At 41.3% G+C, this 27,501-nt stretch overlaps 1 protein-coding gene across 4 annotated transcripts; it reads left to right on the plus strand.

Moving 5' to 3' along the window:
- The first annotated feature begins 1,889 nt into the window (after positions 1-1,889).
- On the plus strand, positions 1,890-25,669 carry LOC110524592 (volume-regulated anion channel subunit LRRC8C). 4 transcript variants are annotated; one of them, XM_021604400.3, is made up of 7 exons: positions 1,890-2,628; positions 8,728-8,873; positions 16,381-16,776; positions 19,092-19,699; positions 19,938-20,259; positions 20,340-20,702; positions 21,033-25,669. In XM_021604400.3, exons 2-7 carry the CDS (start codon positions 8,736-8,738, stop codon positions 21,597-21,599), a joined length of 2,394 nt encoding a protein of 797 aa, XP_021460075.3. In that variant the 5' UTR covers positions 1,890-2,628; positions 8,728-8,735; the 3' UTR covers positions 21,600-25,669. The 4 variants fall into 4 exon arrangements, with proteins under 4 accessions (XP_021460075.3, XP_021460076.3, XP_090092169.1 ...); XM_021604401.3 differs by having other exon boundaries at positions 16,381-16,767; XM_090236043.1 differs by lacking the exon at positions 8,728-8,873 and having other exon boundaries at positions 2,366-2,628; positions 16,381-16,767.
- The last annotated feature ends 1,832 nt before the right edge of the window (positions 25,670-27,501 follow it).

Raw genomic sequence — 27,501 nt, forward strand, 5'->3', positions numbered from 1 at the left:
ACCCCCCTACCTTGTCACAACACAACTGATTAGCTAAAGTGCATTAAGAAGGAAGGAAAGCTGTCATTAAGGCAAAGAGTGGCTACTTTGATTTGTTTAACACTTTTTTTGTTACTACATGATTCCATTTGTGTTGTTTCATAGTTTTGATGTCTTCACTATTAGTCTACAATGTATACAAGAGTAAAAATAAAGAAAAACCCTTGAATGAGTAGATGTGTCCAAACTTTTGACTGGTACTGTAAGTAACCCATTTGAACAAAATTCCTTTATGATGACACAACATGTCTAAGTATAGTAACAATGCAGATTTAATCTATTACACTGTAGGGCAGCTTTTTTCCAATATGGCCAGCAACCAGTTCCATGGCACCAAATAGGACAGGATTCATATGGCTGTATTTCCATAAATATATAATGCCCAATGACTGCTTAAAATGTTTGACCAGGTGTGGAGAGATATGGCATATATAATTTATGTGTCCTTAAAAAAAATCTTGAAAGTGGTGAGAAAGTGCTCCAAAATCTAACCGGATTATATTTTTTTGTCAATGATTTCACTCTCGTTTAAGTTTTGTTTTACATTCAAACCCTTAAACATTTTCTTTAGTATTATCTGAAGTCTACTGGTTACAATGATAGATAATATTATATACTCTGTAACTTTTAAGGAATGGGACAGCAAACCTGCCCAGTATATGTCACTCTAGGTAAAATCCCATAGGAATGCATTATAAATCCAGCAGAGAGATTAGTAACCCAGGGCCACAAACCAAGCCCCAGCATCAGCCACTCAGCAGATAAAACTCACCTCTCACTAAATCCAATAGTTTACTATCGCCATCTACCGGACGTAGTTAATCCCTACCACATGCATGTGAACTCCTTTTCTGTCCTAGATCCCTTTCATCCTTTTCTTTCCTCCTATCCAAGCTCCCTTTCGTTCCTCCTTTTTTAGCTTCCTTTCTTACTTCATTTAATCTTTTCCAAGCTCCCTTTCATTGCATCCTATGATAGCACCCATTCCTTTCATCCCCTCCCCAACAGTGCTTTCCTAGCTCCCTTTCTCCCTTTCCTTTCCAAGGTCACCTTATAATTGATAGCTCCTTTCCTCCTTTCATAGCTTCTCTTCCTATCTTCATTCCTCATTTCCTTTCTTCCTATACATTCTAAACTTCCCTTCCTTGATCCCTTTCCTAGCGTCCTTTCCTCCTTTCCTAGCTCCCTTTAATTTCCTCCTTTCCATTCCTCCTATTCATTCCTCATATTCTACTGTCCATTCCTCCTATCCTTTCTGGGATTTGTTTTCTTTCCTCCTTTTCTTTCCTAGCTCCCTTTTATTTCCTCATTTTCTAGATCCCTTTCTTCTTTCCTCTCCAGCTCCATTTTCGCCTTTCCTTTCCTAATTTCCTTTCCTCTCAAATGTTAACTGTCAAGGCTAAGGAGAAGAACCAGATGCAGACAGTTTCGAATTAACAAAAGTTTATTACAAAAACAAAGGGGCAGGCCAACGACAGGTCAAGGGCAGGCAGTAGTCCAGGGCAGTAGTCCAGGTCAGTAGTCCAGAGCAGAGTCTGAAAGGTACAGAACGGCAAGCAGGCTCAGGGAAGGCAGAATGGTCAAAACCCAGGAAAGCTAGAAAACAGGAACTAATGACAGACAGGCGCACAGGAAAAGCCACTGGTAGGTTTGAAGAAACAAAACGAAATGGCAGCAAACATACAGAGAACACAGGTATAAATACACTTGGGATAATGAGGAAGATGGGCGACACCTGGAGGGAGGTGGCGACAAGCACAAAGACAGGTGAAACAGATCAGGGTGTGACATTAACACCATTTTTGACAAATCCATCGTTTTTCTACATACAGATTTATGCTAGGAAAGGAGGAAAGGAAGCTAGGGAAGGAAATGGATCAAGGAAGGGAAGCTACTTTTTAGTTTTACTTGTAGTTTGTTTTACACCAGTAATAGTACTGCTACTTGAGTAAAATGTCATTAAAGTAACAGTACTTCTTCTTGAGTAGTATATATCAGTACTCTTTCCATCCTTGATGAAGATGCAAAAAACTGCATGAAATAAATAATATATATACTGAGCTATATTGTATGCTCCAAAAAATAGGGAAATTATATTATTTTGTGCTAATACAATTGCTCAGAGAAATAGATTTTGTTTACCAAGTGATGTTTATTTCTCAAAAAGATAGGGGTCAAAATGATTGGCACCGCTGTTCTCAATTCCTTTTAATGCCTCACCTTGCGAGGATAATGGCACTGAGCCAAATGCTTTATGAGATTGGAGAACATATTGGGCGGGATCTTAGACCGTCCCTCAAAACAGAGCTTTTCCTTGATATCCTTCGTCTGCATTTATGGACTACCCTCTTCAATTCAAACTAGCCCTAAACGTTTACCGGCTAGTCCCCGCCCTGACCGCGTCAGTCAGTCAGTAGGCTATAGTCTTTGTGCATCACAAACAGGAACATTGAACTAGCTTGCAGTCAGAAATAACGGAAAGCTGAGGACCACACCAGATCCACAAGGACATGATTGCCGCTGCTGCCCTAAAAAACACCCATCGACAAACCGCTACAGAATCTAGGCTGTCAGGCGGATATCACTAGGGTAAGGCACATTTTGTTATTGTATTCTTACATGATTGATGATAAATGTACATGTTGTTTTCATAGCGCATATTTCGTTACATTGTATTCGGGTTTTGCTGTAAATTAGCCTACACATTGTTGCCATGTTTGCATAGCAATATAAATATACCTTTTAACTTTGTCCTGTCTATAGCCCATGTAACCCGAGCCTCCTGCACTAGCTGACACTGCCTCTGAATAATGCTAACATTGAGTTAGGCATATGCCATGTACTGTAACTCAACTAGATTTAAACCCACACATAGGCTTTATTATTTTGTTTAAAGGCTAGAAATATGAAACGTGGTGGGAATTTCTCAAGTTTGGATAATGATATCACCTATTCCCCCATCCCCTCCCCCCTCTTCCCAAAAAGGAAAGAAGATGAAAAATAGTTCTTCAATATTATTCTCCATATGAATAACTGGTTAGCAGTATGAGTGCCTATTTATGGAAGACAGAGAATTCACACCATAGATTAGCCATATACTGTATACCCTAATACTAAACCCTTGAGCTTGTCAGTACCCTGTGGAGAGGGAATGGTTTATGTTTTGTTTTTTGTTTTTTGGGGATGGTGTCATATTTATCTTAATCTTATCTAGAGATGCAATGTTGTTACCTTCTATTATGTGGTTTGACGGTGAACTAAGAAAAGTCGGCTAAGGTTAACCTATAGGCTCCGCATGCAGTATGCAGTATGTAGTTGAATAATACTGGTAGTATAAGACATTTGGGATTTTCATTGTACAAGTTATTAAAAGATGTCCCAAGTCACTTACATAAGTCTGACGTTATTGTTATCATTTAAGACCTATTGTTACAATCACCCCTATTCTCTCAAAGTGACCCTGGGGTCTAATATTTTCTACATAGTTTTTCCATGGTCCTCCTAACTAATAAACCCATCTTGGACAGGATGTGTTATCCTTGGGACTGACTGGGGACTGGGTGTGATCTATCCAAGCATTCATGTCTGTCCCAAATGGAACCCTATTCCCTATATATTGTATCCCGAGAGCACTCTGGTTAAAAGTAGTGCACTATATAGGGTATAGGGTGCCATTTGGGACACAATCATAGTCTGTTTTGGGCAGGCCCAATAAGTCAGTGTTGGAGATTTGCAGAGTTTCCTGTCAGGAAGAGCCAGGCAAAGGATAAAACCCAGGCGGCCCAGACATCCAGGCCAGCTCACTGAGTTGACAAAGCAAATAACTTATCTTGGCTAGGGAGGAATCATTTGTAAAAAATGATCAAAGGCTATGTACAGTTTTTCCCACTATAGTTGATTGGAGTTAAACCGATACAGAGTGTTTACTAATGCCTTATACCCATTGGAACTTCATATACATTTGTATTATACAATATACACTGAGGATACAAAACATTAAGAACACCTGTCCTTTCCATGACATTGACAGACCAGGTGAAAGCAATGATCCCTTATTGATGTCACTTGTTAAATCCACTTCAGTCAGTGTAGATCAGGTATTCCCAAACTGGGGTACAATGACGTCGGGGGAAACGCCAAATAAAAATGTAATTCACATTTTTTAAACACATTTTCAAACAGTGCATTTATATTTTCCACCGGGGCTATACATTTGGGCGAGTGTTCAGCTAAATAACAGCACAAAGAAAAATTGTAATGAATACTCAGGGAGAAAAAGGTGTAGATTCACACGCAGAGTGCGGGAGATGTTAATTTCACCTTCGCAGAAGGCAGGAATCGTGGTCACAGGCAGGCAATGGTCATACACAGGTAGGTAAACAGGCAGGTGAGTCAAAGCTAGGACTGAAGGCTACAACTGCTTCTCACAAACGACCTAGGAAAAGGCTTAGTAGAGTCAAAATGAACAATACCTCACAAAGGCACAAACAGAATGAACTGAACTAAATAAGGAGCTGATGAGACCAGGTGAGTAACTAACACAGGTGAAATCAATGAATAAAAATGAAAGACAGGGCTACGTTCAAGAACAAAACGAAACAGAACACAAGGTTGACTAAGAAAATAAATACAAAACCTTACACAAATACAGGTAGCCTAGTCAAATAATTAACATCCAATCACAATAACAGTTACTCTGTCGCAGGAAATGTTCACTCTTGCGCAGACATTTAGAAACGAAACATGACAATTTGAAAAACAAGCCACAGGAGTTTTTTGAGCGAGAATAAAGATGACTTCCGAGTAAGACATGTATGAAAGCAACTGATACCATTAATAAGAAGATGCTAGAAGCGTCTTATATGGTGAGCTACCGAGTGGCTAAGACAGGCAAGCCCCATACTATTGTGGAGCACTTACACTACTGTTCAAGAGTTTGAAGTCACTTTTGGTCAGAAATACAGTGTAGAGGGTGTTAATGTTGTAAATGACTATTGTAGCTGGAAATTACAGATTTTAATGGAATATCTACATAGGTGTGCAGAGGCCCGTTATCAGCAACCATCACTCCTGTGTTCCAATGGCACGTTGTGTTAGCTAATCCAAGTTTATCATTTTAAAAGGCCAATTGATCATTAGAAAACCCTTTTGCAATTATGTTAGCACACCTGAAAACTGTTGTTCTGATTAAAGAAGCAATAAAACTGTCCTTCTTTAGACTAGTTGAGTATCAGCATCAGCATTTGTGGGTTCGATTACAGGCTCAAAATGGCCAGAAACAAAGAGCTCTCTTCTGAAACTCGTCAGTCTATTCTTGTTCTGAGAAATGAAGGCTATTCCATGTGAGAAATTGCCAATAAACTGAAGATCTCGTACAACTCTGTGCACTACTCCCTTCACAGAACAGCACCAACTGGCTCTAACCAGAATAGAAAGAGGAGTAGGAGGCCCCGGTGCACAAATGAGCAAGAGGACATGTACATTAGAGTGTCTAGTTTGAGAAACAGACGCCCCACAAGTCCTCCACTGGTAGCCTCATTAAATACCAGTCTCAACATCAACAGTGAAGAGGCAACTCCGGTATGATGGCCTTCTAGGCAGAGTTGCAAAGAAAAAGCCATATCTCAGACTGACAAATAAAATATTAAGATGTGCAAAATAACACACCCTTCAAGTACACCCTTCCCATTAACCTGTGGTGAGTTATTCACAATTTTTGACGAACAAATAAGGTGTTATATGTAGGATGGCTAAATAAAGAGCAAAATTATTGATTTTTATATTATTATTTGTGCCCTGGTCCTATAAGAGCTCTTTGTCACTTCCCACAAGCCGGGTTGTGAGAAAAACTCACACGGATTCTTATGTCTAATAGATGTATCGCAGAGTGTGTGTATGGCAGGCTTACAATGATGACAAAAAACAACATTTGAGAGTGCGCTGACCCTGGTGCTTGAGGGGGTACGCAGCTGGAGGTTGAATGTTTGAAAGGGTATAGGACTATAAAAAGTTTGGGAACCACTGGTGTAGATGAAGGGGAGGAGACAGGTTAAAGAAGGAGTTTTAAGCTTTGAGATAATTTTTTACATTTATTTTATTTCACCTTTATTTAACCAGGTAGGCAAGTTGAGAACAAGTTCTCATTTACAATTGCGACCTGGCCAAGATAAAGCAAAGCAGTTCGACACATACAACGACACAGAGTTACACATGGAGTAAAACAAACATACAGTCAATAATACAGTATAAACAAGTCTATATATGATGTGAGCAAATGAGGTGAGATAAGGGAGGTAAAGGCAAAAAAGGCCATGGTGGCAAAGTAAATACAATATAGCAAGTAAAACACTGGAATGGTAGATTTGCAATGGAAGAATGTGCAAAGTAGAAATAAAAATAATGGGGTGCAAAGGAGCAAAATAAATAAATAAATTAAATACAGTAGGGAAAGAGGTAGTTGTTTGGGCTAAATTATAGGTGGGCTATGTACAGGTGCAGTAATCTGTGAGCTGCTCTGACAGTTGGTGCTTAAAGCTAGTGAGGGAGATAAGTGTTTCCAGTTTCAGAGATTTTTGTAGTTCGTTCCAGTCATTGGCAGCAGAGAACTGGAAGGAGAGGCGGCCAAAGAAATAATTGGTTTTGGGGGTGACTAGAGAGATATACCTGCTGGAGCGTGTGCTACAAAGTCTTGTAGATGACATAGAGCCAGTGGGTTTGGCGACGAGTATGAAGCGAGGGCCAGCCAAGGTCGCAATGGTGGGTAGTATATGGGGCTTTCGTGACAAAACGGATTGAGGGATGGACTGTGTTTGTGTGGCATTCAGAGGACATGCAGTCATCTTGATACAACTGTGGGAAGCATTGGTGTCAACATGGGCCAGCATCCCTGTGGAATGCTTTCGACACCTTGTAGAGTCCATGCCCCAACAAATTGAGGCTGTTCTGATTGCAAAAGGGGGGCAACTCAATATTAGGAGGGTGTTCCTAATGTTTGGTATACTCAGTATACATTTCCATTAATATATATAGTTAAGTGTCATGTTAAAAATAATTGTATTGAACCTGAACTTTCTTCCACCCTTAATGTCGAGGTACGTACATGCATTATTTCCATATCTCAGGAACTCCTCAAGGGAACAGTGTGTTCAGTTGTAGGACAATAAAAGGACAATAGAGATGACACTATAGGTCTAGTTTCCACAGTAAAATCAGTATATCTGTGACTTTGAGACAAAGTTTTAGGCTTTCCAACTGGTTAAAGATGGTTGTTTGTTTCTAGTACGGTGGTCTATCTAAACAGTGCAGCTGTGTTATTAAAAGTCTCACATATTTAGCTGTAGCTCTCTTGAGATATGATTTGATAGACTATACACTTGTGTGGTTGTTTAGTGCTGAAGACTGTATATACTGTACATGAATTTAGAACAAAATTAAAACCATCGACAAACAAACACAGTCAAGTATATCTAACTTCTAGAATATGATATATTTATTAATTATTTAGTTGTGTCCTTATACATACTTATACACATACATATATTTATACGTAAGTAGCCTATATACATACTTTATCATGTAAATGTGACATTTTACAGAGTAAACTATATAGGCTAACTAATGTAAATGCTTCCCACTGGGCACAGATGTCAGTTCAACGTCTAGTTTTGTTTTACATTTCATTCAGTTGTCAACTAACGTCAAGTCAAAATGAAATCAACATAAATGTTAACCATCTTATATGATTTAGGGTAAAAGTTGGGTGAAAAAAAGACAACAATTCCTGATAATCCATTACCTTCATGATTTTTTGTATATGTAATCAGTTTTGATTTAACCAGTTTGTGCCCAGTGGGTTACTATTCTGGTTGTATTGTTTTACATTTTCATTAATGTGCAAACAGAGTAGAATCATACTCATGCTTTAAGAAATAACTTTCCAAAATAAGAGATTATCATAGGAAAAACATTTGACATCCTTTTCTCTTAATGTTGAAGAATGTTCCTCTGACTCAGATGCTGTTGATGAGAGAGGTGCTTATAAGGCCTTGATGATGCTACTAGCATGGCTCTATATATTATGTTATGATTCAGTTATCCAACAGGCAGATTGTTTAGTGTATGTCAGCCATGAAGTTTTGATCTAGACCAACTGCCAAAATCATGCCTCGGTTTATTGTTGTACAGTCAAATCATTAACAGTATCACCAGTACGAATTGACACACATGTTCATGTACGCAGGTATAGGTGCAACATGGTTTCTTTTCATGTTTAACAGCATGACAGGAAGCAGAGTTTAATTCACCCAAACCCCACACACAAAGGAAACCTTATTAGTTCCAAGTATTGTCTTGTGAAGGCTAGCTACATTTCCCCCTACAATTCCCCCTGCGTGTTCAACTAGTCTGGAAGCTGGCCATGTTGAACATATACAGTAGGTCAGCATCCTCCAGGAAAGTGACAAGGCCATTTAAATGGAGCTTCCAGACTTTTTTTCAACCAAAAGGCAGCCCTGCCACTTGGTTTGATAAAAATCTAATGGATGGGGATAGAGAAATTTAACCACTTTTAAATTCATAAATGGAGCTTTGATTGTAAAGATTGGCACATATAAGGACTAAACATATTTTGAAGCTATACATTGTTTATAAATACATTGTTTGCAAACAATCCCTAAATCTCTGTCTCAGCGGGAGCCATGATTCCTGTGACGGAGTTCCGGCAGTTCTCAGAGCAGGAGCCAGCATTCCGGGTTCTGAAGCCCTGGTGGGATGTGTTCACAGACTACCTCTCTGTGGTCATGTTAATGATCGGAGTGTTCGGATGCACCCTACAGGTTAGTGCACAGACTACCTCTCTGTGGTCATGCTAATGATCGGAGTGTTCGGATGCACATGACAGGTTAGTGCACACACTACCTCTCTGTCATCATGCTCATGATCTGAGTGTTCAGATACACAGTACAAGGTCAGTATCTTCAAACCTCACAATGTCTGATTTCCCCGCCTCAGAGTGTCCAAAAGGCCTGACTATCTAATGAACAATGTGCATACACATTATAACTTTATATTGTAGCATAGTCCTATACCTAGTCGGGCAAAAGTGGTTGAATTGATGTCATAATGAGAAATATGTTGTAATTCACACAGTATGCCTTGTGTGCTGTGTAGTTAGGATGTTATAGCAGATATTAGCCTTTAAAGTAACTTGCTGATTCACTGCTCTGTAGATCTACTGTGTCCTGTCCTGTAGTCACAAACAGCCCAGTGTTGGGTTCATGTAAGTTGCACAGTATAGTGGAAGTTTACCAACGGAAAGGGGAAAACATTCCTGCACTCCACACATACAAACACTCACACAGACACTGCGCACCAAAAATGTCTCCCGCCTGCCTCACCACGTCTTCATAAACACATGGGCTTCATCCGAAATGGTACCCTATTCCCTATATACGTAGTGCACTTCTTTTGTCCAGAGCCATCTGGAACACAGCCATGATTCCAGCGACCAGTGGCCTGTCACTTCCCTTCCCCTCACGACTCTGACCAGCTGCAGAGAGAGGGTGGAACCCTCCCTTATGGAAAAAAAAACATGAATTTCACATGATCACATGTGAGTGTTCCACAATCACATTTTGATCTGGTCACATGTGATTATATGTGAAGTTAATGTTATAACATGTGACAACATGTGAAGCAACATGTGATAACATGAAACTACACAGTGAAATCATGTTTTTCCACGTGAAATTGTAAGGATTAACCCGAGCCGCTATCCTTCTCCTCTTATAAACCCCTGTAGATTATAAGTCATTCTTTTTAGAAAAGCCCAAAACACCATTGACAGGAACTTGTTTATTGTGGTGAGAATATTCCGTGTTGTCCCTTGAAACAAGGGAAGGATCACTACAAAAATAATGACTATTTTGAAAAACTGTGTTCACATGACCCATCTGATGACCCTCATTAGTTTACATTGGTAGTTTACATGGTGAACTGAACCGCAGCCTAGTCAAAGCAGACAGCACTGTCCCTAATTAATACATTTCCTGGCATTATGGGATTGTTTGTCTCAGTTTACAGTAGTGGAGGTAAACACTGGCTCTGCCAAAGGGACATTTTTTAGCTTTACACACACAAGTGTAGCTACCGGATGTAGATGAACGGTAAGGGGGAAGGTGAGAGAGAGTGTGTGTGAGAGAGAAAGAAAGACAGAGAGAGAAAGAGAGCAGGACAGAGAGAGATAGAGACAGAGAGAGGGAGAGAAAGTAAAAGAAGAGAAAGATCAAGAGTGAGAAAGAGAAGTGTGTGTGTGTGTGTGCGTGCGTGTGTGCGTGTGAGAGAGAGAGATGGCCAGGGTGTGTAGAATTCTGCTGATCTCTGTTGTCATGACGTGGCTCTTTCTGGGTATCGATCGTGGCTTCCCCCTCTCACTCTCTCCTACACCCAGGTTCTGTTATCTCAGGTCGTAAATTCCTGGCGGAGACTATCTCCCCCTGGCCATGCTGAAAGAGAGACCACAGAGTGAACAAAGGATTTCATGTGGTTGAACTCCTAAATCCCCAAAATGTGAAAATGAAACTATATGTCCACTTGTGAGAATGTGGGAAGAGTCCGTGGACACTTAAAGGACAGTTATGTTGAGTGTGTTTCATTTGGTGACCTCACTAACGACAGGAAACACACATAACTATATCTCTGAATGTGTACATTTCTCAATTATGGTGTTTGCATCTAATTCTTGTATAAAATTAATGAGACATGAAACATTAAACTATTTGTGAAATGATGTAATGTGATGTTAAACCTTTAATGTGAGAGAATTGTATTCCCTTTAAAGCTTAACTAAGTCATTGGCCCACTCCCATAAGCACAGACATGATCTGGCGTCATGGAACACCCCTTTCCTATTGTTACGAATAAAACCCCCTCCTGAGGAAATCCTCTTCAGACTACGCATACCTCGGTGTAAGCTGAGGTGGCACAGGTTTGAGTACCAAGACTAAGCAAATCCACAGCGTGAGATTTGATTGCGAATAGTTATTAAATTACCATACCACGTGGAGCATTGGCTACATGGCTGGAAATGGTTAAACCCTGAGACTAGCGATCCCTACAGAATAAGAGCAAATCTTAGATAATGATTACTAGTCTGCAGCTAGACATGATGTAAACCTGGGACGAGAATACAGACAACCGCCAAAACATCTATTCTCTGACAACATTTCTGAATGGTACTCTGAAGTATCCATTCTAACCATGAATGACTTTGATCTTCGGGGAAACAGAAAGCGAGAGAGAGACTCGGATTAACTCTCCAGCAGATGGACCGGATTCCAACAGAGAAGATCACAACGACACATGGGCGTAATATATATTGATTGCAATTATTCCCGAATGAGTGAGCGTTGTGTGCAAAGGATTAGCATTTCAATTAATATAATTACAGTGGGGCAAAAAAGTATTTAGTCAGCCACCAATTGTGCAAGTTCTCCCACTTAAAAAGATGAGAGAGGCCTGTAATGTTCATCATAGGTACACTTCAACTATGACAGACAAAATGAGAAAAAAAAATAAAGAAAATCACATTGTAGGATTTGTAATGAATTTATTTGCAAATTATGGTGGAAATAAGTATTTGGTCACCTACAAACAAGCAAGATTTCTGGCTCTCACAGACCTGTAACTTCTTCTTTAAGAGGCTCCTCTGTCCTCCACTCGTTACCTGTATTAATGGTACCTTTTTGAACTTGTTATCAGTATAAAAGACACCTGTCCACAACCTCAAACAGTCATACTCCAAACTCCTCTATGGCCAAGAACAAAGAGCTGTCAAAGGACACCAGAAACAAAATTGTAGACCTGCACCAGGCTGGGAAGACTGCATCTGCAATAGGTAAGCAGCTTGGTTTGAAGAAATCAACTGTGGGAGCAATTATTAGGAAATGGAAGACATACAAGACCACTGAAAATCTCCCTCGATCTGGGGCTCCACGCAAGATCTCACCCCGTGGGGTCAAAATGATCACAAAAACGGTGAGCAAAAATCCCAGAACCACACGGGGGGACCTACTGAACGACCTGCAGAGAGCTGGGACCAAAGTAACAAAGCCTACCATCCTACCAGTAACACACTACGCCACCAGGGACTCAAATCCTGCAGTGCCAGACATGTCCCCCAGTACATGTCCAGGACTGTCTGAAGTTTGCTAGAGAGCATTTGGATGATCCAGAAAAGATTGGGAGAATATCATATGGATAGAACTTTTTGGTAAAAACTCAACTCGTCGTGTTTGGAGGACAAAGAATGCTGAGCTGCATCCAAAGAACACCATACGTACTGTGAAGCATGGGGGTGGAAACATCATGCTTTGGGGCTGTTTTTCTGCAAAGGGACCAGGACGACTGATCCTTGTAAAGGAAAAAATGAATGGGGCCATGTATTGTGAGATTTTGAGTGAAAACCTCCTTCCATCAGCAAGGGCATTGAAGATGAAACGTGGCTGGGTCTTTCAGCATGACAATGATCCCAAACACACCGCCCGGGCAACGAAGGAGTAGCTTCGTAAGCAGCATTTCAAGGTCCTGGAGTGGCCTAGCCAGTCTCCAGATCTCATCCCCATAGAACATTTTTGGAGCGAGTTGAAAGTCCGTGTTGCCCAGCAACAGCCCTAAAACATCACTGCTCTAGAGGAGATCTGCATGGAGGAATGGGCCAAAATACCAGCAACAGTGTGTGAAAACGTTTGACCTCTGTCATTGCCAACAAAGGGTATATAACAAAGTATTGAGATAAACTTTTGTTATTGACCAAATACTTATTTTCCACCATAATTTGCAAATAAATAAATTAAAAATCCTACAATGTGATTTTCTGGATTTTTTTTTCTCATTTTGTCTGTCATAGTTGAAGTGTACCTATGATGAAAATTACAGGCCTCTCTCATCTTTTTAAGTGGGAGAACTTGCACAATTGGTGGCTGACTAAATACTTTTTTGCCCCACTGTATATACTGTGTATAGTGATCCCTTTTGTCAGTCCACACCCACTTCCCTTTGTCCACCAAGCCGTCATATCGGCTTAGCCCACTTGGGAATCTTCCCTCTCCTTGTTAGTAAGCAATATCTACTGTTTGTTTGTTTATGCATTTCTGTGATTATTTAGTTAGTAAATAAATGATTAAGCCAATTGGTGTTGTCACACCCTGACCATAGTAAGTTGTTTATTCTCTGTGTTGGTTTTGGCGTGATAGTGACTTGGGTGGGTCATCTAGGTGAAATGTATTTCTATGGTGGCCTGATATGGTTCCCAATCAGAGGCAGCTGTTTATCATTGTCTCTGATTGGGGATCTTATTTAGGTAGCCTTATTGTCCTTATTGTGTTTGTGGGATCTTGTCTACATTTAGTTGCCTGAGTGCACACCAGTAGCTTCACGTTTCGTTTGTGCTTTATTGTTTTGTTTTGGTGAGTTTCAGTTTATTAAAATATGTGGAACTCTACTCACGCTGCGCCTTGGTCTACTCATTACAACGAGCATGAGAGAAGAACCCACATAAAACGGACCAAGCAGCATGGCCAGGAGGAATGGTCATGGGAGGAAATCCTGGATGGAGAAGGACCCTGGACGCAGGCCTGAGAGTATCGGCATTCAAGGGAGCAGTTGGAGGCAGCGAGAGCGGAACGGCGACGATACGAGGAGTTAGAACAACAACGGAAGCACGAGAGGCAGCCCCAAAACTTTTTTGCGGGGTGACACACGGGGAGATTGGCGGAGTCAGGGTTTAGACCTGAACCAACTCCTCGTGCTTACCGTGGGGAGCGTATGACCGGTCAGGCACCGTGTTATGCGGTGATGCGCACAGTGTCGCCAGTGCGCCTTCACAGCCCAGTGTGTCCTGTGCCAGCTTCCCGCACTTGCCGGGCTGGAGTGAGCATCCAGTCAGGAAGGGTTGTGCCAGCTCTGCACTCTAGACCTCCAGTGCGCCTCCACAGTCCAGTGCGTCCTGTGCCTCCTCCCCGCACTCGCCCTGAGGTGCGTGTCATCAGCCCGGTGCCACCTGTACCGGTCCCACGCATCAGGCCTCCAGTGCGCATCCACAGTCCAGTACGTCCTGTTCCTCTTCCTCGCACTCACCCTGAGGTGCGTCATCAGCCCGGTGCCACCTGTACCAGTCTCACGCATCAGGCCTCCAGTGCGCCTCCACAGTCCAGTACGTTCTGTGCCTCCTCCCCGCACTCGCCCTGAGTTGCGTGTCACCAGCCCGGTACCACCAGTGCCGGTACGACCAGTGCTGGCACCACGCATCAGGCCTCCAGTGTGCCTCCACAGTCCAGAGCTTCCGGCGACAGTTCCCAGTCCAGAACTTCGGGCAACAGTTCCCAGTCCAGAGCTTCCGGCGACAGTTCCCAGTCCAGAGCTTCCGGCAACAGTTCCCAGTCCAGAGCTTCCGGCGACAGTTCCCAGTCCAGAGCTTCCGGCGACAGTTTCCAGTCCGGAACCTCCACGACGGTCCACAGTCCGGAACCTCCAACGACAGTCCACGGTCCGCAACCTCCAGAGACGGTCTGCGGTCCGGAGCCTCCAGCGACGGTCGGCGGTCCAGAGCCTTCAGCAGGGTTCTCAGTTCAGAGCCTCCTGCGACGATCTACTGTCTGGTTCCTCCAGTGACAATCCACGGTCTGGAGCCTCCGACGACGATCCACGGTCCGGAGCTTCCGCCGACGATCCACGGTCCGGAGCTTCCGGTGATGTGCTCCGCACCGGAGCCACCCCCAATGCCCTGTGTCATCCATCATAGATGCCCACCCGGACCCTCCCCTATTGAGTCAGGTTTTGCGGTTGGAGTCCGCACCTTTGGGGGTGTACTGTCACACCCTGACCATAGTAAGCTGTTTATTCTCTGCGTTGGTTGGGGTGTGATAGTGACTTGGGTGGGTCATCTAGGTGAAATGTATTTCTATAGTGGCCTGATATGGTTCCCAATCAGATGCAGCTGTTTATCATTGTCTCTGATTGGGGATCATATTTAGGTAGCCTTATTGTCCTCATTGTGCTTGTGGGATCTTGTCTACATTTAGTTGCCTGAGTGCACACCAGTAGCTTCACGTTTCGTTTGTGCTTTATTGTTTTGGTGAGTTTCATTTTATTAAAATATGTGGAACTCTACTCACGCTGCGCCTTGGTCTACTCATTACGACGAGCGTGACAGGTGTATGGATAATTCATAGTTTAGGCTGGGTTCATGCAGATAACAAACAATTTACGATGTTTGGAATGAGAATGACGTGAGGTAAATAATAATTCATTTAATAGAAGACTAATTGATCAGATATTAAAATATCTGAAGTAATATTCGGAAAATTATAATTTTGTAATCTGAAGATTTTCCGTGGTCCCCCGGCTTCCTAGTTAATTACATTTACATTATTAGTTGAATCACGTAATAATAATTACAGAGAATTGATTTGATAAAATAACAGTCAACACTTTTAATGATGCCAAAGACACAACACTGTACTCAGCAAGTCTGACTTTTAATTTCTCCTGTCCTGCATTAAAAGAGAGAGAGCTTCCCCCTTTTCCAGCTGATTAGGCATTTTCTTTAGACACATTTTCCAGACAGAGTCCACATGGTATTTAGGCTATATCACTGGTCTGGCTCATAAGAAAAGCAAATATTTACAAAGCTGAAGAAAAATAAACTATATACATCACCACATTCATGATCAGTCTATAATTGCAGTAGAACAATTGGTAATGTTGTAAGTGTTATAAAAGTGCAATGGTAGGTCAAAGAATAACATATCATTTGGTGGTACAGTATTGCATTGCGTTACAATCAGTCTGACTCCCTCTTTAGTCTGCGGTGGCTAAAACACAAATTGGTCATTTCCTGTCTGAGTCACAGTCCTACCAATGTTGTCACAGAAGGAAATGAGAAATAACATCCGATATCCCCCTCTGTTGTTTGTATTATCATTGTATCTAATTTACTATAAGATACTGTTTTGTAATGAATTCATTGGAAATGGTACTCACTTTCCCACTGGGCACAGACGTCAGTTCCACATCTATTCCATGTTGATTCAATGTAATTGCCTAGTGGGTTAGCTCATTATTAAAAAATAAAAAAGAGCGAAAAAATAAATGTGCCTAATAAAATCTTAGGAAAATTACAATCAGTGAAGAATTTCAATATTGCAGAACTGTTTACTACTCAGTTATTGTGATATTGTGTATATATTGCCATCATTGGGTCTTGTTTGACAGTTCTATTGTCATCTTACATTAAGGTTGCTTGCTTTATTGTGAATGTCTTTTTTCACATTTCTTTTCATTCAGGTGGTGCAGGACAAAATCATCTGCCTTCCACAGAGAATATCAATGAACCAAACAATACCCTTACCAAATAAAACCGAGCTGGTCTCACCTGTTGTGTCGCAGGATGTGCATGAGATGATGGGCCTGAAAACCAACCTGGACCTTCAACAGTACAGCTTCATAAACCAGATGTGCTACGAGAAAGCCCTGCACTGGTACGCCAAGTACTTCCCTTACCTAGTCCTCATACACACCCTCATCTTCATGGTGTGTAGCAATTTCTGGTTCAAGTTCCCAGGCTCCAGCTCTAAGATAGAGCATTTCATCTCCATCTTGGGAAAGTGCTTTGACTCCCCCTGGACTACCAGAGCTCTGTCCGAGGTGTCTGGAGAGAACCCAGAGGAGAAGGTATTGTTGGTATGTGTTTGTACAGTATGTACTTTATGTTAGAATGTATATATGTTTCTATGTACACTGAGTGTACAAAACATTAAGAACACCTTCCTAATATTGAGTTGAACCCACCCCTCCACAGAGATGCTGATGCATGTTGACTCCAATGCTTCCCACAGTTATCTCAAGTTGACTGAATGTTCTTTGGGTGGTGGACCATTCTTGATACACACGAAAAACTGTTGAGCGTGAAAAACCAAGCAGTGTTGCAGTTCTTGACACAAACCGGTGCGCCGTTCAAAGGCACTTCACTATTTTTTCTTACCAATTCACCCTCTCAATGGCACATATACACAATCTCAATTATCTCAAGGCTCTAAAATTCTTCTTTAACTGGTCTCTTGCCCTTCATCTACACAGATTGAAGTGGATTTAACAAGTGACGTCAACAAGGGATCATAGCTTACACGTGGATTCAACTGGTCCAGTCTATATCTTGGAAAGAGCATGTGCTTATAATGTTTTTTACACGCAGTGTATAAATGTACAGTTGAAGTCGGAAGTTTACATACACTTAGGTTGGAGTCATTAAAACTCGTTTTTCAACCAATCCACAAATTTCTTGTTAACAAACTATAGTTTTAGTCGGTTAGGACATATACTTTTTGCATGACACAAGTCATTTTTCCAACAATTGTTTACAGACAGATTCTTTCTCTTATAATTCACTGTATCACAATTCCAGTGGGTCAGAAGTTTACTTACACTAAGTTGACCATGCCTTTAAACAGCTTGGAAAATTCCAGAAAATTATGTCATGGGTTTAGAAGCTTCTGATAGGGTAATTGACATCATTTGAGTCAATTGGAGGTGTACCTGTGGATGTATTTCAAGGCCTACCTTCAAACTCAGTGTCTCTTTGCTTGACATCATGGGAAAATCAAAAGAAATCAGCCAAGACTTCAGAAAAACAATTGTAGACCTCCACAGGTCTGGTTCATCCTTGGGAGCAATTTCCAAACGCCTGAAAGTACCACATTCATCTGTACAAACAATAGTACACAAGTATTAACACCATGGTACCAAGCAGCCGTCATACCACTCAGGAACAACAGCAAAGGACCTTGTGAAGATGCTGGAGGAAACAGGTACAAAAGTATCTATATCCACAGTAAAACGAGTCCTATATCGAAATAACCTGAAAGGCCGCTCAGCAAGGAAGAAGCCACTGCTCCAAAATCTCCATTAAAAAAAGCAAGACTACGGTTTGCAACTGCACATGGGGACAAAGATCGTACTTTTTGAAGAAATGTCCTCTGGTCTGATGAAGCAAAAGTGGAACTGTTTGGTCATAATTACCTTTGTTACATTTGGAGGAAAAAGGGAGAAGATTTCAAGCCGAAGAACACCATCCCAACCGTGAAGCACGGGGGTGGCAGCATCATGTTGTGGGAGTGCTTTGCTGCAGGAGAGACTGGTGCACTTCACAAAATAGATGGCATCATGATGAGGAAGGAAAATTATGTGGATGTATTGAAGCAACATCACAAGACATCAGTCAGGAAGTTAAAGATTGGTCACAAATGGGTCTTCCAAATGGACAATGACCCCAAGCATACTTCCAAAGTTGTGGCATTATGGCTTAAGGTCAACAAAGTCAAGGTATTGGAGTGGCCATCACAAAGCCCTGACCTCAATCCCATATAATTTTTTTGTCCAGAACTGAAAAAGCATGTGCAAGCAAGGAGGCCTACAAACCTGACTCAGTTACACCAGCTCTGTCATGAGGAATGGGCCAAAATTCATACAACTTATTGTGGGAATTTTGTGGAAGGCTACCTGAAACATTTAACCCAAGTTAATCAATTTAAAGGCAATCAAATACTAATTGAGTGTATGTAAACCTCTAACCCACTGGGAATGTGATGAGAAATAAAAGCTGAAATAAATAATTCTCTCTACTATTATTCTGACATTTCACATTCTTAAAATAAAGTGGTGATCCTAACTGACCTAAGACAGGGAATTTTTACTGGGATTAAATGTCAGGAATTGTGAAACTGAGTTTAAATGTATTTGGCTGAGGTGTCTGTAAACTTCCGACTTCAACTGTATGTATTGTTGCAGTCAAATGGCTGATGAAACTATGGGGCAGTTTCCTGGACACAGATAAAGCCTAGGCCTGGACTGAAAACTCAATGGAGAATCTCCTTTCAAAATTCTGTTTCGTCCAGGACTAGGCTCAATCTGTATCCGGGAAACAGCCCTGTATTGGATATATTTGAAATATTTCAAATAAAATGCATTCATTAATACATTTATTTATTTATTCATTCAAGGACAACAAGAACAACAGTGCCAGCAAAGCGATCCTCAACGTGTCTGTAGAGGGGAACCTGGACAGCCTGGAGAAGACCCAGTCCCTCAAATCCATCCCAGAGAAGATCGTAGTGGACAAGCCCACAGCCAGCGCTCTGGATAAGAAGGAAGGAGAACAGGCCAAAGCTCTATTTGAGAAGGTGAAGAAGTTCCGCCTGCATGTCGAAGAGGGGGAAATCCTCTACGTTATGTATGTTCGCCAGACTGTTCTCAAAGTGTTCAAGTTCCTCCTCATCATCGCGTATAACAGTGCTTTAGTCTCTGAGGTGCAGATCACAGTGAAGTGCAGTGTGGACATACAGGACATGACGGGATATAAGCATTTCTCCTGTAATCACACCATGGCCCACCTGTTCTCTAAGTTGTCGTACTGTTACCTGTGCTTCGTGGCTGTGTACGGATTCACCTGCCTCTACACTTCCTATTGGCTCTTCTACCGCTCACTGAAGGAGTACTCCTTTGAATATGTGCGGCAAGAAACGGGAATTGATGACATCCCAGACGTGAAGAATGACTTTGCCTTTATGCTGCACATGATCGACCAGTACGACCCACTGTACTCCAAAAGGTGTAAAATATATATTTTTTGAAAATGGTAAATTGTTTCAAGTAATTCAGCTCTTCGTTGCTGTTGATAAGTATGTAATGCCTCCAATTGTAAAACAAACCATTCGGGTGCAGTTGTATGGCTACCCCCTGCTCCAACCGTTCGGGGTTGGAATAAAGCAGAAGACAAAAGAAGAAGTTTCCATGGCATATCTGTCTACATTGGACAATAACGTATTCTTCTTCTTTCTTTCTCTCAGGTTTGCAGTGTTCTTGTCTGAGGTCAGTGAGAACAAACTGAAACAGCTGAACCTGAACCACGAGTGGACACCAGAGAAGCTGCGTCAGAGACTGCTGACCAACCATAACAACAGACTGGAGCTGCAGCTCTTCATGCTGTCTGGGCTCCCGGACACCATCTTCGAGGTGACAGAGCTCCAATCCCTGAAGCTAGAGATCATCAACAACGTAACCATCCCAGCCTCCATCGCCCAGCTGGAAAACCTCCAGGAGCTGTCTCTGTATCAGTGTTGCTTAAAGAGCCACACCACAGCCACTTCCTTCCTCAAGGATAACCTTAAGGTATGCTATTCTGGTAGTCTTTGGTGTGGCATGTTTTTATTTATTTTTTATAATAAAGTATCATTCTATCTTTATGTAAGGTGCTCAGGGTAAAGTTTGATGACAGCAGGGAACTGCCTCATTGGCTGTACCACCTGCGGAATCTAGAGGAGCTCTATCTCATTGGCTCACTGAGTCCTGACGCTTCTAAGAATGTGGTTCTGGAGTCTCTAAGGGAGCTGAAGAATCTGAAGACCCTCTCGCTCAAAAGTAACTTTACAAAGATTCCCCAGTCCATCGTAGACGTGTCCAGCCACCTGCAGAGGCTGTACGTTTACAACGATGGCACCAAGCTGGTGATGCTCAACAACCTGAAGAAGATGGTGAACCTGACTGAACTGGAGCTGGTGCACTGTGACCTGGAACGCATCCCACATGCTGTCTTTAGCCTCACGAACCTACAGGTATGATATGCTGTACCTTGACCGCCTGCTATGATCGCCTACAGTGTCTCAAACTCTATCTAGAATGGTCAACCTACAGGCATGATATACAGTACTATGACTGTCTGGTACGATTCCCTACAGTGTCTCCACACTGAGTGGCCCACAATGTGGTTTTTAAATATATAATGACTTTAAGCTCCTAGTTGAGCAAAGGGCCTTAAAGGTGCATCTCCAGCTAACTCTCTTCTGGGCTGTTTTCTTGACTTCAAATATGTCATATGTATTGCCAATTCCTGTAATATTGTGGAGTGACACTTAAAATACATTTGTATAACTCTAACTCTACAGGAGTTGGACTTGAAGGAAAACAACCTGCGCTCCATTGAGGAGATTGTCAGCTGCCAGCACCTCCACAAGCTGACGTGCCTGAAACTCTGGCACAACAGTATCTGCTACATCCCTGAGCACATTAAGAAGCTTGGCAGCCTGGAGCGCCTCTACTTCAGCCACAACAAGATAGAGATCTTGCCCTCGCACCTGTTCTTATGCAACAAGCTTCGTTACCTGGATCTGTCCAACAACGACATCCGGTTCATTCCGCCGGAGATTGGCGTCCTACAGAGTCTTCAGTACTTCTCTGTCACGTGCAACAAGATTGATAACCTCCCAGACGAGCTCTTCTTTTGCAAGAAGCTCAAAACCCTTAAGCTGGGCAAGAATACGCTGTCATTGCTCTCACCAAAGATCTCATACCTGGTTCTATTGACACACCTGGAACTGAAGGGCAACCATTTTGAGCTCCTGCCTCCAGAGCTGCGGTTCTGCCGGGCGTTGAAGCGTGGCGGTCTAGTGGTGGAGGACGTCCTGTTTGAAACCTTGCCTTCGGATATCAGAGACAAAATGAAGGCTGAGTGAAATGCCTTACAGAATCTGTGCAAAAGGCCCTGCGATACATTACTATCCTGTCCAGGGGGTGTACTTGTGCATCATGCTGCCTCACACTACATAAACAGGAGATTGTCTCCTGTCCTATGGGCCTATCTGGCTCGGACAAAGCAAGTTACTTATATGTGCAAAAATAAAATGCCAATCTTGTCTTAATCTGACAATCATAGTCTACCAAAATGGTAGATTTTACTGTATACTTAGTTTATCATGATCAAACTCTAAGCAGTATATTGTTCTGGGGTGGAAATTGTGATATTCATGCACAGCAAATTCTCCAGTGTTAAATCAACACTTACAGTGACAATTTTTTCTATACAGATCCACATGATTAACACTTTTAGTGTTATGCAATAACACTTCATATAGTATTTTTAACACTAGGAAGTGTATATAGTTTACACGAATGGTGTTATGCAATAACACCTTATACAGTATTTTTTTTAACCATTACGCAAAGAGGTCTGTATCTGTTGACAATGTCGCTTGTGTTGGATTAAGGAGATTACAATAATAATAATGTCTTTAATGCTACTTGTTATTATGTAAGCATTTACAAAGACTTCAGGACTAGCAGAAGACATATTCTAACTTAAATAAGTATAACCATAGACCACTTAAACTGATACAACACTTCCATTCATGGGTGCCAAAAACAACTAATTTAAAGCCATGCCTCAACTAAGCCACACCTCCAATATAATTTCCCAGTGCCTTGCCTTTTCAAGTTAATTGTAGATTTACCACCCATGAGAGTATTTGTTAGTGACAGAGACATGGTTGTTGAATTTATTAATGTCACTCCTGTGGACTTCCCACTAGGGCTGAATGTTATCATTAAAATATAATGCTTTAGGACAATACATTAAATATATAAGGCCTTACTTTGATGGCCAAGTTTTACCCTAACAGTGGTGCTAGGACAATCCTGGTTTACAGGCCACATCTGCAAGTCACATTATGCAGGCTTGCAAAGGGATGTAATTCCTATAGGAAACCAGGCAGATTTTTAATCATTCAGAATGACTGTAAGGGTTAGGAACATTGTGAGGAGACTACCTAAGTCAGGGATGGGCAACTCCAGTCTTCAGGATCCAGAAGGGTGTCACACTTTTCCTCCATCCCTAGCAAACACAGCTGATTAAACTAATTACGTTCTAAATTAGCTAGGGCAAAATGGTGACACCAATCAGGCCCCTCGGGGCCCGAGTTTTCCACCCCTTATCTAAACCATTTAAACTGGAACAGCCATTTAAGTAATAGTTGCATTTATTGCATCCATCTGATTGGATTAGTTGAGAAAAATGTATGTTATTTAAAAATTGTATTTGTGTACCATAATATTAATCAATCAATGTACATGCAAAAACACAGATTTTAAAAACAATCCTAAAAATGACTACCTCCAGTAGAGAATGCTGGGAAATGTGATAATGATGGGCATGGTTTTATTGGGAATGTTTTACTCTCCACAGAGTAAAACTGACACAATCAATTTCTCACACTTAACATTGGATATAAACACTAACACTGGGGTTATTGTACACTACTGAGTGTTAATTTCAGATTTAATTTAACTCCTGAATCAACACTAGAAATGTTACACTGACAAATCAACACTAGGTAACACTGGCCAATTTGCCTTGTGGGTGTATGTTTTGAGTAATATGTCTAAGTGTTACTTCATGTCAGAACGGAATAAAGCTTTGTGATGTAATTAAATGGTTCTTAACAATATAATTAGTCACAGGAAAGGTATATTTTGTAATGGGGCGTTGTTCATCTGCACCTGCCCGCAATTGCTAATAACCCATCCGCAAACGCCCGTCTATATGTGATAAAGTGAAAATCTCAATTGCTAATATAAAAAAAATGTGCTGTAGGATAGTGTGAGATGTCGGAACGATTTGACAGGGGGTGCAGTATTCTTTTTTGCCTGATTTAGATTAGTTTCTGGTTATAATTTCCAAAATTTTGTAGGCTATTTGTTATTCAACTTGTCATTAGGTCGATATGTTGCCCTAGAAGACTAAATAAACCTTTGATCACCAGAATAATGTGATACATTGATAGAAATAATGCTTCAATCTAGTTGACATAGGTAAAAAAGATTCTCTGTGCAAAATTTCGAAATTACATCAGTTTGACCGGTTCTAAGGAAACAGAAAAGTGTGAAAACGACCCAACATGTTTCTGATAAGATTTCAGTTCAGCTTGGATGCATATTTTATGTGGTTGAAATAGCTTAATGTCAGCTTTTATGATGCTGATAAAGATATCACCTCTACAGACACTATCTAACTGCCCATTCACATTCTCTCAAGATGCTGAAAGAAAGAAATCTAATTTCTCCACTCTTGTTCCCGAGTTCAAATTTTGCTTACATTTGATGTATCATTTTACTTAAATAAATGCTTAATTATGCAGGAGTTAATATTAAGTCTATGTGAGAGGTTATAGACCTACAGTCAGTGTTCAGATTTCATTTTCCATTTAACTCATCTGAACAGTAGGCTACAGTTCCCTTGACGTGCCATAGGCCTATTTGAAGTCCGTCTTGTGACTGTGGAATTTGTATAGTGCCTCACAATCATCACACACAACATTGCCAGCACTGCTATCATCCTCTTTAACCACTTCACCAATTCTTTCCCAAACATTACTTTTCTGTCCCTCTCTTCTCTTTATGTTCAACTCTCCATTTCACAGCTTTTCTCTTATTGAATTAAAGTCTGACATTGTCCTTTTTGCCTCCATGGATAGACGCTCACTTTTTTCTGCCCATTCCCAAGTGCATTTGGGTTTTGGCGTGTAGGCTATTTGGCACACCGACAGTTAGGCCCTAAACATTAAGCTTATGCACCAATGCCAGATAGCCTAAAATAATTAAAGAAAAACGTCAATGTAGCCTATAGATATACATTTCACAAGAATGATAGGTTACATTTACAGATTTTTTAAGTATTGTTTTCTTTTTAATCAAGCCGCCCGCTACCCACCCACCCTTCATCCCCACAATATTTCATGACCCTAAACCCATATAACCACGGGGACTGCTGGTTATGAGTCAACCCGCGCATCACTAATACTTAGCCTGGCTACCAGTCTATTTGTGCTAAGATTTGACTCCTTGTACTCTGTGTCTTATGCCAAACATAATGTTTGTGGAATGATAGTACAAACAGATCTGGGACCAGGCTAAGGTATACTGTCTATCAGAGGAACTCAACAACAGGATTGCTTGTTCTTGTATTATTGATATTGTTATTTATTACACTTGTTATACCGTATTATGCAGTGTCTAGCACAAGCTTCAATGAACATACACTGGATAGAATGTAGACCTATAATCAGAAAGATTGAATATATACAAGAATCAAAAGATTGAATGTATTATCCTGAAGGGCCTCATATTTGGACTTAATTTACTGTCCAAAGATATTCTAAAATAGATATACTAAAATGTTTTTTGAAATAACTTTTCTACTCAGTCTCTATATTATGTAGTACTCGGATAATGAAAGTACTTTATATAACAGTGTAGTTGGCTACAAGTGAAATGTGGACTCAGCTGTAACTGTTTGTCAATAGCCTGTGGCAAGACCATATTTATCAGGAGGGATAGCTAGTTTTAGTTAGTCACAGTTTACACAAGCTAAAAAAGACCAGCCATGTTGTAATTAACATATTTTTATTACAATCCACAAACCCCTTGCACACGCCTTATAGATAGAGAGGACAATAAAGTCCACGCCTTAGACATTACAGTGTATCATAATCAGAGCTGTGGATCACTGCAAAGGTGCCATGGTTAGCTGCTATCGTCATTTATAAAAACAGTCTCCCTACCGTATTTAGGGCGTTATATTCTAATGTTAAATATTCCAACCAAATTAATACAGATGGTAAAGAGTGAAAGATAATAAAAAGGCATATCTTTTGTGCATGTTTTTTTATCAGATCACCTTTGCTGTGTTTGGTTCTTCATGTTGATTAATAAAAACAGCCAGATGGCAGCTGCTTTAAATGTGGCACAAATATTTTGTAGTCTGTGTTATCCTATACCTATAAACCATGTTGCATCCCATTTCATGTATAGCTGCACTCCTGGTTTCCCTCAGAGAAAGTAAACCAAGTGTATTGCTGTTGTGTGTGGAATCAAAGTTGCACCCTAGGTGGCAGTGTTGTGCTTTGAATATAGACATGTTCAAGTGTCTGAGGGAAATTCTTTACTATAGGGGTACTCAATTTCTATTTTAGAAGGTCTGGTCACACAAATTTCCTAGGTGGCAAAGGTCAGGATGAATATTGTCATTATGCAGTGTAGTAACAAACCCCCACCTCACAACACATGTAACCCCAAACTGTTCAAAATATTTTAAAGCTAATTTCCTGCAATTCTACACATGTATATAAGTATCCAGACCCTTTGCTATGAGACTTAGATTTAGTTCAGATGCATCTTGTTTCCATTGATCATCATTGAGATGTTTCTACAACTTGATTGGAGTCCACCTGTGGTAAATTCAATTGATTGGACATGATTTGGTCACACACCTGTCTATTTAAGGTCCCACAGCTGACAGTGTACGTCAGAGCAAAAACCAAGCCTTGAGGTCAAAGGAATTGTCCGTAGAGCTCCGAGACAAGAGTATGTCGAGGCACAGATCTGGGGAAGAGTACCCAAAAATGTCTGCAGCATTGAAGGTCCCCAAGAACACAGTGGCCTCCATCATTCTTAAATGGAAGAAGTTTGGAACCACCTCTTACTAGAGCTGGCCACCAGGCCAAAGTAAGTAATCGGGGGTGAAGGGCCTTGGTCAGGGAGGGGCCTTGGTCAGTGAAGGGCCTTGGTCACCAAGAACTTGATGGTCACTCTGACAAAGCTCCAGAGTTTCTCTGTGGATAGGAGATAGGAGAAACTTCCAGAAGGACTCCCCCAATCAGGCAATTATGGTAGAGTGGCCAGATGGAAGCCACACCTCAGTAAAAGGCACATGACAGCCCGCTTGGAGTTTGCCAAAAGGCATTTAAAGGACTCTCAGACCATGAGAAACAAGATTCCCTTGTCTGATAAAACCAAGATTGAAATCTGGCCTGAATGCCAAGCTTCAAGTCTGGAGGAAACCAGTCACTGCTCATCATCTGGCCAATACCATCCCTATGGTGAAGCATGGTGGTGGCAGCATCATGCTGTGGGGATGTTATTCAGCGGCAGGGACTGGGAGACAAGTCAGGATCGAGGGAAAGATGAACGGAGCAAAGTACAGAGAGATACTTGATGAAAACATGCTCCAGAGTGCTCAGGACCTCAGACTGGGGTGAAGGTTCACCTTCTAACAGGACAACGACCCTAAGCACACAGCAAAGACAACGCAGTAGTCTCTGAATGTCATTGAGTGGCCCAGCCAGAGCCCGGACTTGAACCCGATCGAACGTCTCTGGAGCAGACGAGCGACCTGAATAATTTTGCACGCCCAATTTTTCAGTTTTTGATTTGTTAAAAAAGTTTGAAATATCCAATAAAAGTTGTTCCACTTCATGATTGTGTCCCACTTGTTGTTGATTCTTCACAAAAAAATACAGTTTTATATCTTTATGTTTGAAGCCTGAAATGTGGCAAAAGGTCGCAAAGTTCAAGGGGGCCGAATACTTTCGCAAGGCACTGTAACTCTGGGTCTTTCTTTTCTGTGGTGGTCCTCATGAGAGCCAGTTTCATCATAGCGCTTGATGGCTTTTGCGACTGCACTTGAAGAAACTTTAAAAGTTCTTGAAATGTTCCATATTGACTGACCTGGACTGTCGTTTCTCCTTTCTTATTTGAGCTGTTCTTGCCATAATATGGACTTGGTCTTTTACCAAATAGGGCTAT

The sequence above is a fragment of the Oncorhynchus mykiss genome, chromosome 5 (genome assembly GCF_057628025.1).
Source record: "Oncorhynchus mykiss isolate SJ-2025 chromosome 5, ASM5762802v1, whole genome shotgun sequence".
NCBI lineage: Eukaryota > Metazoa > Chordata > Actinopteri > Salmoniformes > Salmonidae > Oncorhynchus > Oncorhynchus mykiss.